Raw genomic sequence first — 15,373 nt, forward strand, 5'->3', positions numbered from 1 at the left:
TTGACTTTGGAGGAAGGGGAAGAAAAAATAATTAGGAGTAAAAGCAGACAGTGCCATTGAAGGAACTGTGCTTCTGTCATAGGAGAATGAATGCTCCTTTCAACAAATCTGTAATTTGCAGAAGTTGCAAAAAGAAAATAGCCTTAAGGTGACTGTTAACGTACTTCAGTTCATCCTGCCAAGAAAGTTAACTTCATAAAGTCATTAAACCGGTGATTACATTTTAAAATATTATTCCCCAGCCATTTCTTCTTAGACTTTAAAATACAGTTACTGTATATACTACTTTCTTTGTAATGTGAAAAATTGTAAAATACACTTATTTTTCATAAACTCCTAATTATTAACAGAGCTATTTGCGCTCCTATAGTGAAAGTCATTTCAACACTTCCGTTATTTAAACTTCACTTTTAGGGGTTCATAATTTGGCTGTAATAAAAAATAAATTCAGACTCCGAGGGCTCAAATAATCTTTGCTGGCATTAGGGCCTGATTTTCTTCAAGAAGCTGAGTGATTTGGATTGCTGACTGTTCTTCAAGATAATCCGGAATAAAATGCTTTCCAGTGCTGACCGAATAGCTGTAATCATTAACAAATTTAGGGGGAGCCATGGAGTGTGGTGGAGGTGATGCTGCTCTTTTGTCCCTGCTTGATGCTGAGCAGGGCTGAGGCTTGAAGAAGGGATACTGCTGGGACTTCTTGCAATGTCTCTTCCATTGCAGTTCCAGAAGGGTGACTGTAGGAGCAGACGGGGACGGTTATGGCTGGCCTTGTAGCACACGCACTGTGGGGTCCTTGGCAGCTGACTCGCTGCAGTGGAAGGCAGAAGACCAATGGATTTAGAGGTTGTGTGGCCGAAAGCTGCTTCTCTGCCATGATGGATGCTCAAGTGCTCAAAGATGGATCACTTTTTTGGTACGGCTTCCTGAAATCGCCCTCGTCGCGCAGCACGGCCGCTGTGATGGCTGAACAAGGCCCTCAGCTCCGGAAATCGAGGAGTCAGGGCTTGCTGCGTATTGACAGCAACGCAGGGACAGTGAAATCAGACAGTTCGTTACAGCACTAATTATAGCAAAGCGCTCGTGTTGTGGTTTGAATGACTCAGTTCTGTGTGTGCTACAGCTATAAATACATCTTCTCCCCGATCTGGACTGTGTGGTACGTAATTTTTTTTTAATGGCCTGGATACATATTTACCTGAGCATATCCTGGTTTCCCAGGTAAATATGTGTACCAATGCAGAACTCATTATGGTCTGTTTGGATAAATAATCCATATTTTATAACGGTACAGGAAGTAATTATTTTCCTATTTTGCTTTCTTTAAGCCAAAGAAATTAAATGCTGTGGGTTCATTACTTAAAATAAAATAGATGCGAAAATCGAGGTAATATGAGAATAAAGTTTTCATTGTTTTGGTAGAAACTGAGAATGTTATTCCAGATTTTGATCTCGTGTTTAGCCCAGAATAACTCCATTAAAATAAACAGCGTTATTCAGGATTTAGTTAGATGCAAATGGGACGTGAATTTGGTCTCCTGTCCTTAATCCCCCTTACTTCACTGGGAATTCCCGTAAGTAGCTCGCACACGATCTTTGCTGTAAATGGCATTGTCAGGTATTTATCATTTGGAAAAAGAAGTTATTTCAGCTACGTGGGGGACATGAACCGATCTGAATTTTGTAATAAGAAAATGGATGTTTAACAGTTACGGTCCTACATGCAGTAGAGAAACGGAGCCACCTATTTCAGCCATTGTTTGATACGACGTGGGAAGGAGCTGCGTTGTTGTGGCCGTGCTACGGTCAGGGTTTGTAGCACTTTTAGGCTTGGTGGGACCAAGCTTAGCCTTGGCATAAATCCATGAGCTGCAATAGATTTACACCAGAGATGAATATTGGCTCATTCGTGGTAACTTTACTTTTTATCCAACTCTTTCTATTTCATCTTAGAAATATAAGCAGCCTGTGCGCCCTCAAACTAATCAGAATAAGAAACAGTTTGGCTTATGCCAAAAAAACAGAACTATCATTTTTCACATTCTTACATTTTTCAAGTGAGTTGCAAGTAAGATTATATTACTGTGACTCCTGAATTCCTGAAATCTCTCTGGTCTTTGTAACTGCAAGGGCCAGCAGTGTTTCAAGAGGAAAATCTGAAACTCTTCATGCAGTATGTTTTGTGTTGTGCAGACTAGATACACTTCACATCTTGCCTGCGTGCCATTAGTGTGGAAAAAAATTAATGCAATACAGTATTATGATTTATGGACTGAATTTTTTGCCCACTGAGCCCTTTCCAAAAAAAAAAAAAAAAAAAACAACCCAAAAAGTTTTTCCCCCTCTCCTCCTTTGGATATTAGAAACAGCTACTGTTTTTGTTGATCTTTTTAACTTCTGAATAGACCTATTTCAAGTCATAGCAGCATGGGAGCTCAGATTAATAATACACTTATTCAGGCAGTGATACTGACTGAAACCATTGCTAGCGTGAGTAAGAAGGATAGGATTTCTTTAAATTATTTTCAGGTGCATTCATGCATTTCTGAAAGAAGAGTATAAGGATATTGTAAAATGAATGAAATTTTTGTTTACTGATCATGTTACAGGTGTGTGTTTTAATGTCAGGAATGTAAGATGTCTCATTTTGATAGCTTTTGTTCTGGGCTCACCGTCAGTCCATCTATCAGTTAGCGAACAAGAACAGGAGCCACTAAACAACTACATCTAGCCTTTTGGACACTGCTTTTAGATCTGGAGGAAATATATTGCATGGTGTGAGGCATCCTTACTATCCCACCTCCTCTTCAGCATCGTCTCCAGGCAGCCTCAAAGACGAGCAAAGAAGAGAATCCCATGGGCTGCTCTGATGGCTTTGGGCCTCCTTAGCGCAGTAGTTTGATGAGCATCAGCTGCTGTGCTCTTGTGCTGACGTGATGTAGGCCTGCCCCATGGCCTCTAGCTCACCAGCCCTGTGCTGACTGAAGGCAGGTCCAAGGCTGATGCCCTTAGTCCTTTCCAAAGAGATTTTTTGCCCTTTCTGGCACTATTTCAGGGGCTTGGGGTCTTCACATGCATGGCCTCTGTGATACAGTTTTGCTCCTTTCTCCTTTGGCTGCATCACATCTGTTTTTGTGGCATTTAGGACTCAATCTCATCTTTAACTCTTTCCTATCTGAATGGCAAGACCTGCAATACAGTCAACTTTTACTATCAAATCATTTTCTTTATCTCAAATAAAATTGGAGTATACCTAAAACGTCTTCTATGGCTTCCACTAATGCTAAGTTGAGTGAGACTGAGTTTCCTTCAAAAATGCTTCCATGAACTGTTTGAAATTTGTATATGTTATTCTAAAAAATTGTGAGAGGAATATACTACTCTTCCACAGTCCCAGATAAAGTGCTATGGCAAGAATTTGGCATTTTTACATTGCCTGAGAGAATTCTGTGTTCGTTCTCCGGGCAAATGTGGTTTGAAGGAGAAAAAGAAAAAGCAACGCAGCGCTTTTCAAAAGTGATGATTTTAAATAGAAACAAAAAAGCTTTTTGCTCGAGATTCATCACAGGTTTTTCAGTCTTTTCATAAAATTGTTGTTCCCTTTTTGCCTAACGAGTGGAGTGAGTGACGCTTTTGAGACTCTCAGCTTGTGCTGAGGTGCGTAGCTGGTATTTAGCTATATACTACCATGCAAAATATTATCCAAAATACATGAAAAACCTGGTATATTTTTAACACAGCCGCAGACATCCTAATGAATTTGTTTATTTTAGTTGCAGCAAGCAGCTGAGGTTTCTCAGCTGAGAGGAGCTCGAGTCATCTCTGCTGAAGACCTCCTGTTCCTAATGCGCAAAGACAAGGTATGGCAGTGAGACAGAATGGTCTCGTTTGGCACAGCAAGCTCCTTATCATGTTTAAAGTGTTTGCTCCTCCATACATGTGAATAGCTGTGTTAGAAGGTGCAGCTGTACTACAGCTGTATTACATGTAGTACAATAATTACATAACTTTTTAATACTCATTTTCTCCAGTGATTTCAATTATGAATAGATTTTTTTTCACTAGTATTTAGAGTGAGTACTAAACATTACAGCTCAGAGCAATTTAATTGTCTGTAGTATAAAGGATCCTTACGTGGTGTTGTGAAGTGTCCCTGCCTATAGCAGGGGGTTGGAACTACATGATCTTAAAGGTCCCTTCCAACCTAAACCATTCTGTGATTCTTATCCTTTATATTCCTTTGATTTCTTATTTCCTTCTATTTATGGAGAACGGAGAGGCATGTCTGATATTTAAGTATTATCATTTTTGTAATGTTTCTTCTTCTTTGTAATATTCTTCCTGTATTTTGATCTCACTAAAACTTCCAGACTGAGATATGATGTGTTTTTTTGTGTGACCTTATTACACCTAGTCAATAAGTTAACAAAATCAGTATTCCATAAGAATATTAAAGTCATGTTATCTCTTCAAATTTCAAAATTATTCAAAAATCCTTATTATTTATTTTTATCTAACTAATTCCTTACTCTTTTGCCTCCCTTTCTCTGTTTTTCTTCTCTTGTTTGATGGGTGAAACCAAATGGCTAAAAACATATTGAAAGAAATAAAACCTTAAAGGTTGGAAACCAAATGCAGTTACTTTATCTGATATCTGATATGCCCAGCGATGGTATAATGAAAACAGTGGTTAATATGAACATCAAAGTTCATGGAAGTACGCATGCCTAGGTGAGAATGTCCAAACAAAGCATAGATTTTGGAGCCCTAATACAGCCTGAATTTCTCCTTTCTGAAAGGGAAACCCATCGCTGTCTCACAGTGGGCAAACAAAATACCAAGTTGCTCACCTAAATACCTCGACATGCTTGCTAAATGTGGATTTTCTTCAGAATTAGGAACTACGAACATTGTAAAATTATATTTGTTATCATAATGTCCCTGTTCATTGCAGGGGAGTTGGACTAGATGACCTTTAAAAGTCCCTTCCAACTCTGAGGATTCTGTGATGCTATGGTTTGTGTACATGTGATGCCATACAGTTCGTGTGTTTGTGTGTTATAATTTTAGTCTAAATGAAAAATAATTCTATGCAATACTAACACCAATGTATGTTTTTCTCTTAGAAGAAGCTTAGAAGGCTGCTTAAGTACATGTTTTTTCGAGACTACAAATCTAAAATTGTGAAAGGCATAGAAGAAGATGACCTCATTGAAGGTAGAAAAGCTTTCCTTAATTTGGGAGGTGTTTGATATTTTATAAATGCCCAGAACAGCTCACTGCAAAGTATTAATGTCTTCTCTAATATTTATACAAGCAAAAAGTACAGATTCAGATGTAGTAACTTGGTTTTAAATTGCTGCTTTTCCATTTGCATTACTTCAATGTTAAGATTTTCCATCTACCATCCAAATGATAAGTAACAGTGCTGAATGTTGTAACTCTGTTGAAGCTAAGAAACTGGTGCTGATTAAAGGGCTAATTGATTTCAGCATGTGTAATTTAAATATGTCAGCTGCCATGTACAAGGGAGATTGTCAGCTGAATGGACATTTGTTAGCTAATTACCAAAAGGTTTTGACATGTTTTACAAAAAGTACCATAATCTGAAGTCATTTAATACTGATATATGACCTGGCCTTCTTTTGGTGCCGTTTAGCATTTTGTACTTTGAATCTCTCGTTTCAAGAATGGGAAACACTTTGACATTTTTTTCCCCTCGCCATGAATTCTTTGTGCTTAGTTCCTCTGAGCATCCACACTGATATTAGGTAAACGTTGTTCATCGTGCATGCTCAGCACTGCCATGGGCTGACAGGGAGGTGGTGGAGTCCCCATCCCTGGCTGTGTTTCAAACCGTTTGGATGTGGTGCTCAGGGCCATGATTTAGTGGAGGGCTGGTAGAGTTGGGCTGGGATGGTTGGGCTGGGGTTGGACTCCATCATCTTTAAGGTCTTTCCCAACCTGAGCTGTTCTATCATTCTATGCTTTAACTTGGTCAATGTGTGGATAAGGTTTGGTCAACTCATTTGACTTTTAATTTGCTGTGGCACTATATTTTCACAAAGCATAAAAGTCTATTGCAAGCAATCGGAAGTATAGCTTCCTACCTGACAGCTTGGTATTTTTGTAATCCTTATGTTCATACCACTAGTTAAATCAATTTTCCTAAATCATTTAGATGCTCAAGAAATACTTCCCAAACACACTTCATTTTGGTGTTGGAGATTCCATTTTCTGGCAAGCTTTGGTGACTGAAGCCATTACTTTTGTTTTGTGAGATTTGCTTATTTGTAGCTGTTATTCTGCCTAGCACAATGACCACCTTGCCCAGAGTTCACTAGGCTTTATGTTGAGAGGTCCATCATCTGTGGAGCTGCATCTTAGTGCTTGTGTTAGGATTCGCTTTAGATTGTAGGTAATTTGAGTGTTCTGATGTTACAGAATCACAGAATCACAAGGTTGGAAAAGACCTGCAAACCATCCAGTCCAACCACCCTCCCATTCCTATTAGTGCCACAAGCTACTAAACCACATCTCGTAGCTCCTCATCCAGGCGCCTCTTGAACACTGCCAGGGACGGCGACTCCACCACCTCCCTGTTCTGTAAACTTATGAGAAAAGGAGTTACTCCCAAATGGTCTGTCATATGAGTGAGCTTTCATACAGCTGTTCCCTGTGGCTTTTTCAATACAATTCCTGGTAGACTAGATTTTTCAAGATTGCTAAAAAGATTGGGTTTTACTAGGAAACATTAAAGGGGATGTTCTACTACAGTGCTTCTGCAACACAGCAGGGCATCACCTTGGTCAGGTTGCTCAATGTGTATGAGGGCAGGAAACAACCTACATAGTGCATCTGAGTCTAAAAAATGCCCCTTCTGGGGACATCATTTAATGTTTAGAGTGGCCAAATAATTTACATTCGCTGCTCGTTTCTTATCTTTGTGTAGACAAGTTCAGCAGCAACAACACCAACAAACGGCAGAAGCTTGCTCAGGACTTTCTCAACTCCATTGACCAGACAGGAGAGCTCTTGGCCATGTTTGAAGATGATGAGATTGATGATGTCAAACAAGAGCGGATGGAGGTAATTGTTCTGTTTTCTTGATACCCATCTCCTGCAGAGAAAACTCTGAAATATTTCATACATCATGCTGTTCTGCTGCCTTTTTCCAGTTGCATTTTGTATCATTGTCACATGCTTTTTCCTTTAGCCCAGATGGTCTAGAGGAATCCTATTTCCATATTTTTCCTATTCCTTCAAATGTTTGCTGATATCTAAGCACACATGCTGAGAGGGAAGATTATGAAAGTGTAGTTATGGATCTTTCTGTCTGCCATATATTTGTATTTCCTTCCTGTAGAAAGCAGATTCTATTTAAAAACATTTCACAGACTTATTTTTTTTCCTTTTTTTTTTCTATTTTTCATTCTTTCTCTCATTGGAAAATTATGCTTAGATAGCAATTGAGGATTCTTTTCATATAACATAGCTTTCATAAAAAATGAAAAATATTCTATGCATACACACTTCCATATATGCTCTTCTCACTTTTTTTATCTACATACATCTGAAAAATTATGCCTATATTATGCCTATATTATGAATTTAATATATATTAAAAATTATGCCTAATTCTGTAATGCAGAATGCAGGACCATATCACTATTAGCAAGCTAACCTGGGATCAGGAATTCTAGCAGCATTAGCATGGGAGTTTCTGAAACAATGGTTTTGATGCTAGTTTTGCTTGGTTTCACTGAGTCCTAGCAATATGACCCCAAGCCCTGTGTCAGAGCAAGTTGCCACACGGGTCTTATGATAGAATCATAGAATCCATATTGTTGGAAGGGACCTTTAAAGAACATCCAGTCCAACTGCCCTGCAGTGCACAGGGACACCACAGCTACATCAGGTTGCCCAGGGCCTGATCCAACCTGGCCTCCATGGGTGGGACATCAACCACATCTCTGGGCAACCTGTGCCAGTGCCTCACCACCCTCACTGTAAAAGACTTCTTCCTTATATCCAACCTAAATCTACTCTCTTTAAGCTTGAAAGCACTTGTCCTTGTTCTGTCACAACAGACCCTGCTAAAGACTCTTTCCCCTTCTCGATCCCTATGTTTTCTCTATTAATTGAGCATTTTCTTGAATGTCACTTACTCTGAACTATTTTAAAGATCCACAGGCTGTATCAGGGCCAGGGCGAATTTTCTGGCTCTGAAGGCAAATGGCATTGACTGGCTTGCATCCCCATAGCTAAATTTTCTTTCTACCCAGAACAGGCTAGTTCTTCCATCAGCAGAGGGGTGGCCAGCAGGGACAGGGAGGTGATTGTTCCCCTCTATTCTGCTCTTGTGAGGCCCCATCTGCAGCACTGCATCCAGGTCTGGGGGCCCCAGTACAAGAAAGACAGGGAGCTGTTGCAGAGGGTCCAGAGGAGCCACAGAGATGAGCAGGGGGCTGCAGCACCTCCACTACAAAGACAGGCTGAGGGAGCTGGGCTTGTTCAGCATGGAGAAGAGAAGCTGCGGGGTGACCTCAGTGCAGCCTGCAGTACCTAAAGGGAGCCTGCAGACAGGAGGGGAGTCAGCTCTTGGAAAGGGGAGATGGCAGCAGGACAAGGGGAAATGGTTTGGAGTTGAGGGAGGGCAGATGGAGGTTGGATGTCAGGGGAAGTTGTGTGCTGTGAGAGTGGTGAGGTGCTGGAACAGCTGCCCAGAGAGGCTGTGATGCCCCGTCCATCCCTGGAGGTGTTCAAGGCCAGGTTGGATGGGGCCCTGGGCAGCCTGGGCTGCTGTGAAATGGGGAGGTTGGTGGCCCTGCATGGCACAGGGGGGTTGGAGCTTCGTGATCCTTGAGATCTCTTCCAACCCCAGGCCATTCTATGATTCTGTTGACAGCTGATATGTAGAATGCTCCGCAGCTACTTTTCTTGGCCATTTCCTGCTCATGCCTTATGTGGGCAACTCGTTGTCAAGGGCAATATTCTACATGGTTTCTGCTCACAATTGCACACAATTTCCATATTTTTTTAGTCAGAGGTGCAGGATTCGTGGTTGTTGGAAAGCTGCTATTTTTAGAGTGCTTTTTATGCCCTTTCATTACCAGAGCTGGGTACTTCGGTTTGATTTTGTTTCCTATGATGAGGTGGCTGATGCATTGAGTAATATTTGTCTATTTAATATTTGCCTATTTCACCTTAAGTTTTCGTGGAAAATTCTATGGAAGAAATAACCTGATTTTCATCCTCCTCTTTCTGGGACTTGCCCAGTCATGTTTCCCCCTCCTTCTTTCCACTGCAGTTACTAAAAATCAAATCAAGAATCCATTCTCCCTACAAATGGAGTTGGGAACAAGACCCATTTGTCCACAGCTGAGAAACAGTGCTGTAGAGCAGTTGTTCCCAACCACTATTTGTGTTTTAGAAACTGATGTTTCTTTTCTTTACTTTTGTACAAATGTATTTATGTAAAATGATGTTTTGCATAAATGCAAGCATATCCTTTGAGCTCACATGCACATAAATAGGTAATAGCCTTGCTTGGAATCAGTGTTATGGGATTGACTTTCTGCTCTTCTTTAGGTTCTCTTCTGTTACTCTAGTACAACCTTTATTTTTTTTAAGGCCTAAAAAGCTAGACAAGTGAAGTAGTGTGAAATTCCTTGTGCCAGACAAGGTCATATCTAATTTTCTATTTGTCTGCAGTCTCTTCCAGCTGATCACACATCTTGGTTTTCATCACTGGATTATTCACGAATTGTAGGATACATATATTGAAAGTAATTTGCTCTATTGCTTTATTACATTTCATGAATAATGTGTTTCCATGTTAAAAAAAAATTCAAGATCTACTTCTTTTGGAATAGAAACATAAATTCTATACGGGTCTGAAGTCAGTACTGTGGATTTTCTTTCTTATTCATTTTTCAATGACAAAACACGAAACATTGGTTGAGATATGCTGCTCCAGAAGTTAAGCTTTGCTTTTCTTTTAGGCTTTGTTGTCACTTTCAGGTGGATAGAAATAAATCAATCACAGTGAGAAATGTGATCCAGTCCTAAAGGAAGAGTACTTCACTCTGAGGGTGGGTAGTTGCTGGAGCAGACTGCCCAGAGGGATGTGCATTCCCTGTCCTGGAGGTGTTCAAGGCCAGGCTGGATGGGGCCCTGGGCAACCTGATCTAGTGCTTCACCTAGAGTTTGGCAACCCTGCCTGCAGAAGGGGTTGGAACTTGATGACCTTTGAGGACTCTTCCAACCTAAGCCGTTCTATGGAACTTGTTTGTTCTTCTGTGTTGTCAGTGGATGGGTTGATGTAGCGCATCACCTTTTCTTTGTGTAGTCAATTATATTCAATGCTAAGTTTATATTCCATGCTGAGTTTGGGAGGAAATCTAGTAGACACTTAAAAAATTCTAACAGGGTTCTTTAAGGAATTAGTATGCTTGACCCTAAAGGCAATGGTCTTTTTAGGTATCGATTACCTCAGACATGAGTGGTTGCCTTGGTTTGGACAACTGCAAATGATTTCAGTTTCATGTTGCCTTGGGCCAACGTCATGCCAGCTTGTCCTAAGCTTATGATAAACATGCATTTCTGATGTCATTATGGGCTAAACAGGAAATTATTGTTTAGCAGTATGGTTTCAGTTATGAGACAAAAAGCAAATATTATTTATATTTATTTTTTAAAACACATTTTATGGAATTAGATCTAAAACTTCATGAGAGCACTTCCTGTTCTGTGAGGTCTGTTCTCTTTGTACCACAGAGGAGTAAGCAAAGCCCCAAGCTACTTTCAAACAGTAAAAAAGGTGGAAAAAGGCCTACAGTTTTGTCTGAACAACATCCCCTAGCGCTGTCACGTTACAAGGAAATGGCATTCCTTTAGGACTGGATGTAGATCTTACTGATACATCCTGCAGCTTCAGTTTGAAGCAGAGATCATTTCTGAGAGTAACAAAAGCAATATGCAAAAGACAGTCAACTTGTCTTGAAAGTGAAGGGCAGGAATTATAAACAAAATCCACATTACTTTTCCATAATACATGATTATGTTGTCAATACATTTTGATCAGATGATGAGAGCAGTGATAGCAATGAATAGCAGCAAATCATCCAACTATACTGACAAAAGGAAATCAAAACAAAAGTAATAATAGCACCGCTGTCTCACTCCAAAACTGTAAGTACTTTGCCCTCTCAAAATAGCAGTCAAACAGAAGTGATGTGCTGCTCCTCCCAGTAAGAACAGGTATAGATGAAATGAAATAGTCTGGTTCATAGACCTAGTTGAACTGTGCACGTGGAGATCACAGAAGCTTTCTTTTTGACAAGTGTCAATGCCCAGAATGGCAGTTTTTATTGTACTGGTTAGTCTCAAACTGCTTCACTCTGGAATAGAGCAGTGGGAAGGTGTATGTTCAGTAAGATCTCTGCATTTTGGAATAGGCTGCCCAGGGAGGTGGTGGCTGAGTCCCCATCCCTGGCTGTGTTTCAAACCGTTTGGATGTGGTGCTCAGGGCCATGATTTAGCGGAGGGCTGGTAGAGTTGGGCTGGGATGGTTGGGCTGCGGTTGGACTCCATGGTCTTTAAGGTCTTTTCAATCTGAGCTATTCTATCATTCTATGATTTTTCCTTACTTTGCAGTTTGGGTAGAGGTGCAGGTTTGGCTGTTTGTGCCCTTGTATTGCTGCTCTGAACCTCTCAGAGGACCTGTCCCTATAAAATTTGCTGCATGTTTGGCAGCATTTTGTGACCAGGAACACCAGTGCTGCTAAATTAATGTATGAGAGCCTTTATCGAATTTACAGTGTCCTGTTATTAAAATCAAGCAGAGGTCTTTTAAAATTTCAGTCAACTGAACAGCAAAGTGGACTTCTTTCTCAGCCTCTGGAAGTCCATTTTTTATCATTTGTTTTATGGTGCCAGTACCTCCCCTACCAGGAAAAAACAAATTCCCTTCTGAAATCTGAACTGGCGTCCAAAGGACTGCTTGGAGCATCACACTGTGAATACTCTATTTCAGTTCTGTTCCCCTGGGATTGAAAGAAACACCATTCATCTGTCCCTCTGAGTGCTAGTATTGGGATGTATTTCCAACGCTCAGATGTTATATAGCAGTAATTTAGTTGCAGTAGCTACAGTAGTGTTTTCACAGTACATTGCAAATTTGAATAAACAGTGGAGAAACACCAGAAACACTTCAGGTATTTAAAAATTACATCTACATGCTACTGTTGTAAGTTCATTGTGGATGTGATTTTTCCAATCCTGCTCTGTAATCATATGTCTGTTAATGAGAAATCTGTACCAAGCACACAGAAATGGAGTATGCTATGTGCATTGCACAACACATGGCAATAGAGATTAGGTGTGTTTGGAATGTATCCTTTGTGAAGTTAAATGGTTCCATTTGGATTTTGTCTGTGTTAGATATGATTAATTTGTGCCTTTAGAAGACACTTAAATCCATCTAAGTGCACTTTGAGATGTAAGAAATAATACTCTGTCCACTGAAAGTCTGAAAGTCCACTCTGTTTCAATCATGGTTATTTCTATGATGCAGACTTTGTGGACTTGGCATTTATATATTTATTGGCACAGGCTGCCCAGTGAAGTGATGGAGTTTTGGTCCCTGGAGGTGTTCCAGAACTGTGGAGATGTGGCACTGAGGACGTGGTCAGTGGGAATGGTGGGGGTAGGTTGGGTTGGGCTCAGGGAGCTCTATTCCAGCCTTAATGATTGTATGATTCTCTCCTTAATTTATTGAATTAAGGAAAATCAAGTACTTGTTTGTATCTTTCAGAGCCCCAGACATTAGCTACGATTCAAAATCTCCCCAACATCAGTAACAACAAAACTGACAATTGGAGAAGTGTCAAACATGTTACTACAAAACTGAGAACAAGGAGGTTCCGAGTTTACAATCAGTATCTATTCCTGTTTAGCAGGGAAGGTGTATTCTCTCCACATTTATGAGCACAATTAAGTATTTAATTCAGTTAATAGTTTGTAGCTCTACAGCATGGAAAGTTGTGTAAAACCCTGAAAGCTGTGGAAATTGACTCCACATCCAGTTAGCTCGTGCAGCAGAGAATTAGCTGAAATGGGGAAGGCAAATAATGGCAAAACTTCCATGCAGCACTAAGCTGTGGGCATCAAGTTGGCCAACCAGAAGTTATGGAGGGCTCAACTGAATCCCTTCTTACTGACACAGTGGGCAGTACTGGTGGTAGGTGGACAGTTGGACTTTCTGAACTGTAAAGATTCTGCAATTCTGTGATTCTCTTTAAATCTACAGCAGTAAATTAGACAGTGACCAAGAAGATCTGTTCACACTGGAATATGAAAAACTGACTCCGTCATTATATGGAATGTATGAAAAATGTTCTGTGTGCTCACACTTCGACCCGGGCACTGTGCTAAGGGAATCCTGGGTACAGTTTGGAAGTTAGCCTGGGACAGGAGATCCTGCCATTGTGTGGTTGTGATGGGCCATGCTGGAAGGTCCAGGCAGGATGCAGGATGCTCCACTGCTACCTTGGAGCTGGGACGAGGACCTGGCATTTTTCAGTTGAGACAAACTTAAACTTGGTGGCACAATTCAACGGGAAAAAAAAACAAACCACAAGGATGAGCTCTTCTGCTCAGCAAGGATCCAAACGATGGTGTTGAATGACTCAAATTCGTTGTACTAATTTGGGAAAGATGTACAAAGAAAATAAGCAGGAAGTGATTTAGAAAGAGCTTTGAGGCCTTCTAATAGCACAACACTCATTTCACTGACAAAAATTATGCCAGTGTAAGTGCTGTGTGCGGTCATTACTCTTTAGGGAGTATCTGTTCATGCAGAGTGTATCAATAACAAACTGGAATTTGATTTAAAGCCCATATGGAAAGATTAGTGCTGTTGTACAGACAACACATATTTAATAGAAACTGCATGTCGGAAGACAAACTAATAAGTTTTATGTTGCTAAGCATGAGGTCACTGTTTCTCGTAGCACGTTCTTCTTGATACATAATTTTCTGATGATAAATTTGTTCTGCTTCTTCATAAAGGATTATTTTCACAGATTTCACATTATTTTTGACAGAAACTGCATTTTAAGACAGAATCTGACATTTGGTTAAGGGAACAACTTTTATCTTGCAGTATTGTGTCTGAATCTAATCTTATTAATTTTTAGAATCACTGTTCATAAGCACTCAACCTCCTTCGATTTTAACAGCTGCAGTCTGTGAAAGAATATTCCTTGGGGTAAGATTTAGCTGCTGATGAAAACATTCCAATTTCTTTTGGGTGTTTGCGTATCAGCTAATTGTCTCATCTTCCACTGCAATCCCTGAAGGACTCATAGTGCAGCCTACAGAGGTGTTCTACTGAACAGATACCTGTATATTCGTCACAGTGGGCTCCATAGCTCTTGTGGCTCTCCTGGATATACTCATCTTGCAGGGATCTTCTGAGTTGTCAGTGACTGTTCTGCTTTTGTCCTGACCAGATTTTGGCTGTGGAAGATATGTGTGGAAGAAAAGAAATACTAGAAGAGAAAGCTTGCATTTTGGGGATGGGAAAAGGCATGGCTCTAGGCAGCCTGGTCTGGTAGTTGGCAACCCTGCCCATGGCAGGGGGGTTGAAACCAGATAATCTTTGAGGTCCTTTTCAACCCAGGCCATTCTATGATTCTATGAAGTATTTATGCTTACAAAGTAGAATCATAGAATCGTTAAGGCTGGAAAAGATTCCTAAGATCATCTAGTCCAACCACCAACCCATCACCACCATACTGATTACATGTCCCAATGCTATCTTTAAAAACAGATCTGTCATCAGTTTATTTCCTCCTGGTTTGCATACAGAATCGCAGCTTGCACCTGTTGCATCATTTACACCATCAACCTATGTCACAGCCTTACATTTTAAGACTGAAAGTTTTTGAAAAAAAAGGGGCAGAAAATGTGTCCTTGTTCTTTACCCAACAATGTCACAAATGGACTAATGGATTCCATTGGCACGACACAGATGGACAAATCAATACCTTTAAAAGGTTTATGTTGTAAGAAGTGTTTTTGTATGGACTAGACAGTTGCAGCCTTAATTGTAAGCCAGTTGTACACCTGTGTGTCCAAGCCAAATAAGAGGAGTTGCTTTGGATTTGAGAAGTGACTTGGAAGGGTATTCAGATAGGAGGAGGGAAGTTCATGCTGTGGGACAATAGATTCTGAAACAGTGCTGGAAGAGGCCAGGATTTCCTTCTCCCTTAAGCAGCCGTGCTACAAGTTGAACTGAATTTCACTGCACTGCACGTGTCTCAAAGTTTAACTGTCTGAGGTGTTTAGGCTTGCTGTTGTGCTCAGA

At 40.4% G+C, this 15,373-nt stretch overlaps 1 protein-coding gene across 4 annotated transcripts in view; it reads left to right on the top strand.

The window, feature by feature from the left end:
• Positions 1-15,373, top strand: part of SUPT3H (SPT3 homolog, SAGA and STAGA complex component) — a 268,403-nt gene that overhangs the window by 174,198 nt on the left and 78,832 nt on the right. For 3 of the 4 annotated variants that reach the window (XM_052693143.1, XM_052693167.1, XM_052693157.1), the window contains 3 exons: positions 3,774-3,860; positions 5,127-5,217; positions 6,953-7,089. In XM_052693143.1, the coding sequence (XP_052549103.1) occupies positions 3,774-3,860; positions 5,127-5,217; positions 6,953-7,089 (315 nt within the window). The remainder of the gene's footprint in view (positions 1-3,773; positions 3,861-5,126; positions 5,218-6,952; positions 7,090-15,373) is intronic. The other variant, XM_052693150.1, reaches the window with a different exon arrangement.

This window comes from Tympanuchus pallidicinctus, unplaced genomic scaffold (genome assembly GCF_026119805.1).
Source record: "Tympanuchus pallidicinctus isolate F22 unplaced genomic scaffold, pur_lepc_1.0 scaffold1, whole genome shotgun sequence".
NCBI classification, from domain to species: Eukaryota; Metazoa; Chordata; class Aves; order Galliformes; family Phasianidae; genus Tympanuchus; species Tympanuchus pallidicinctus.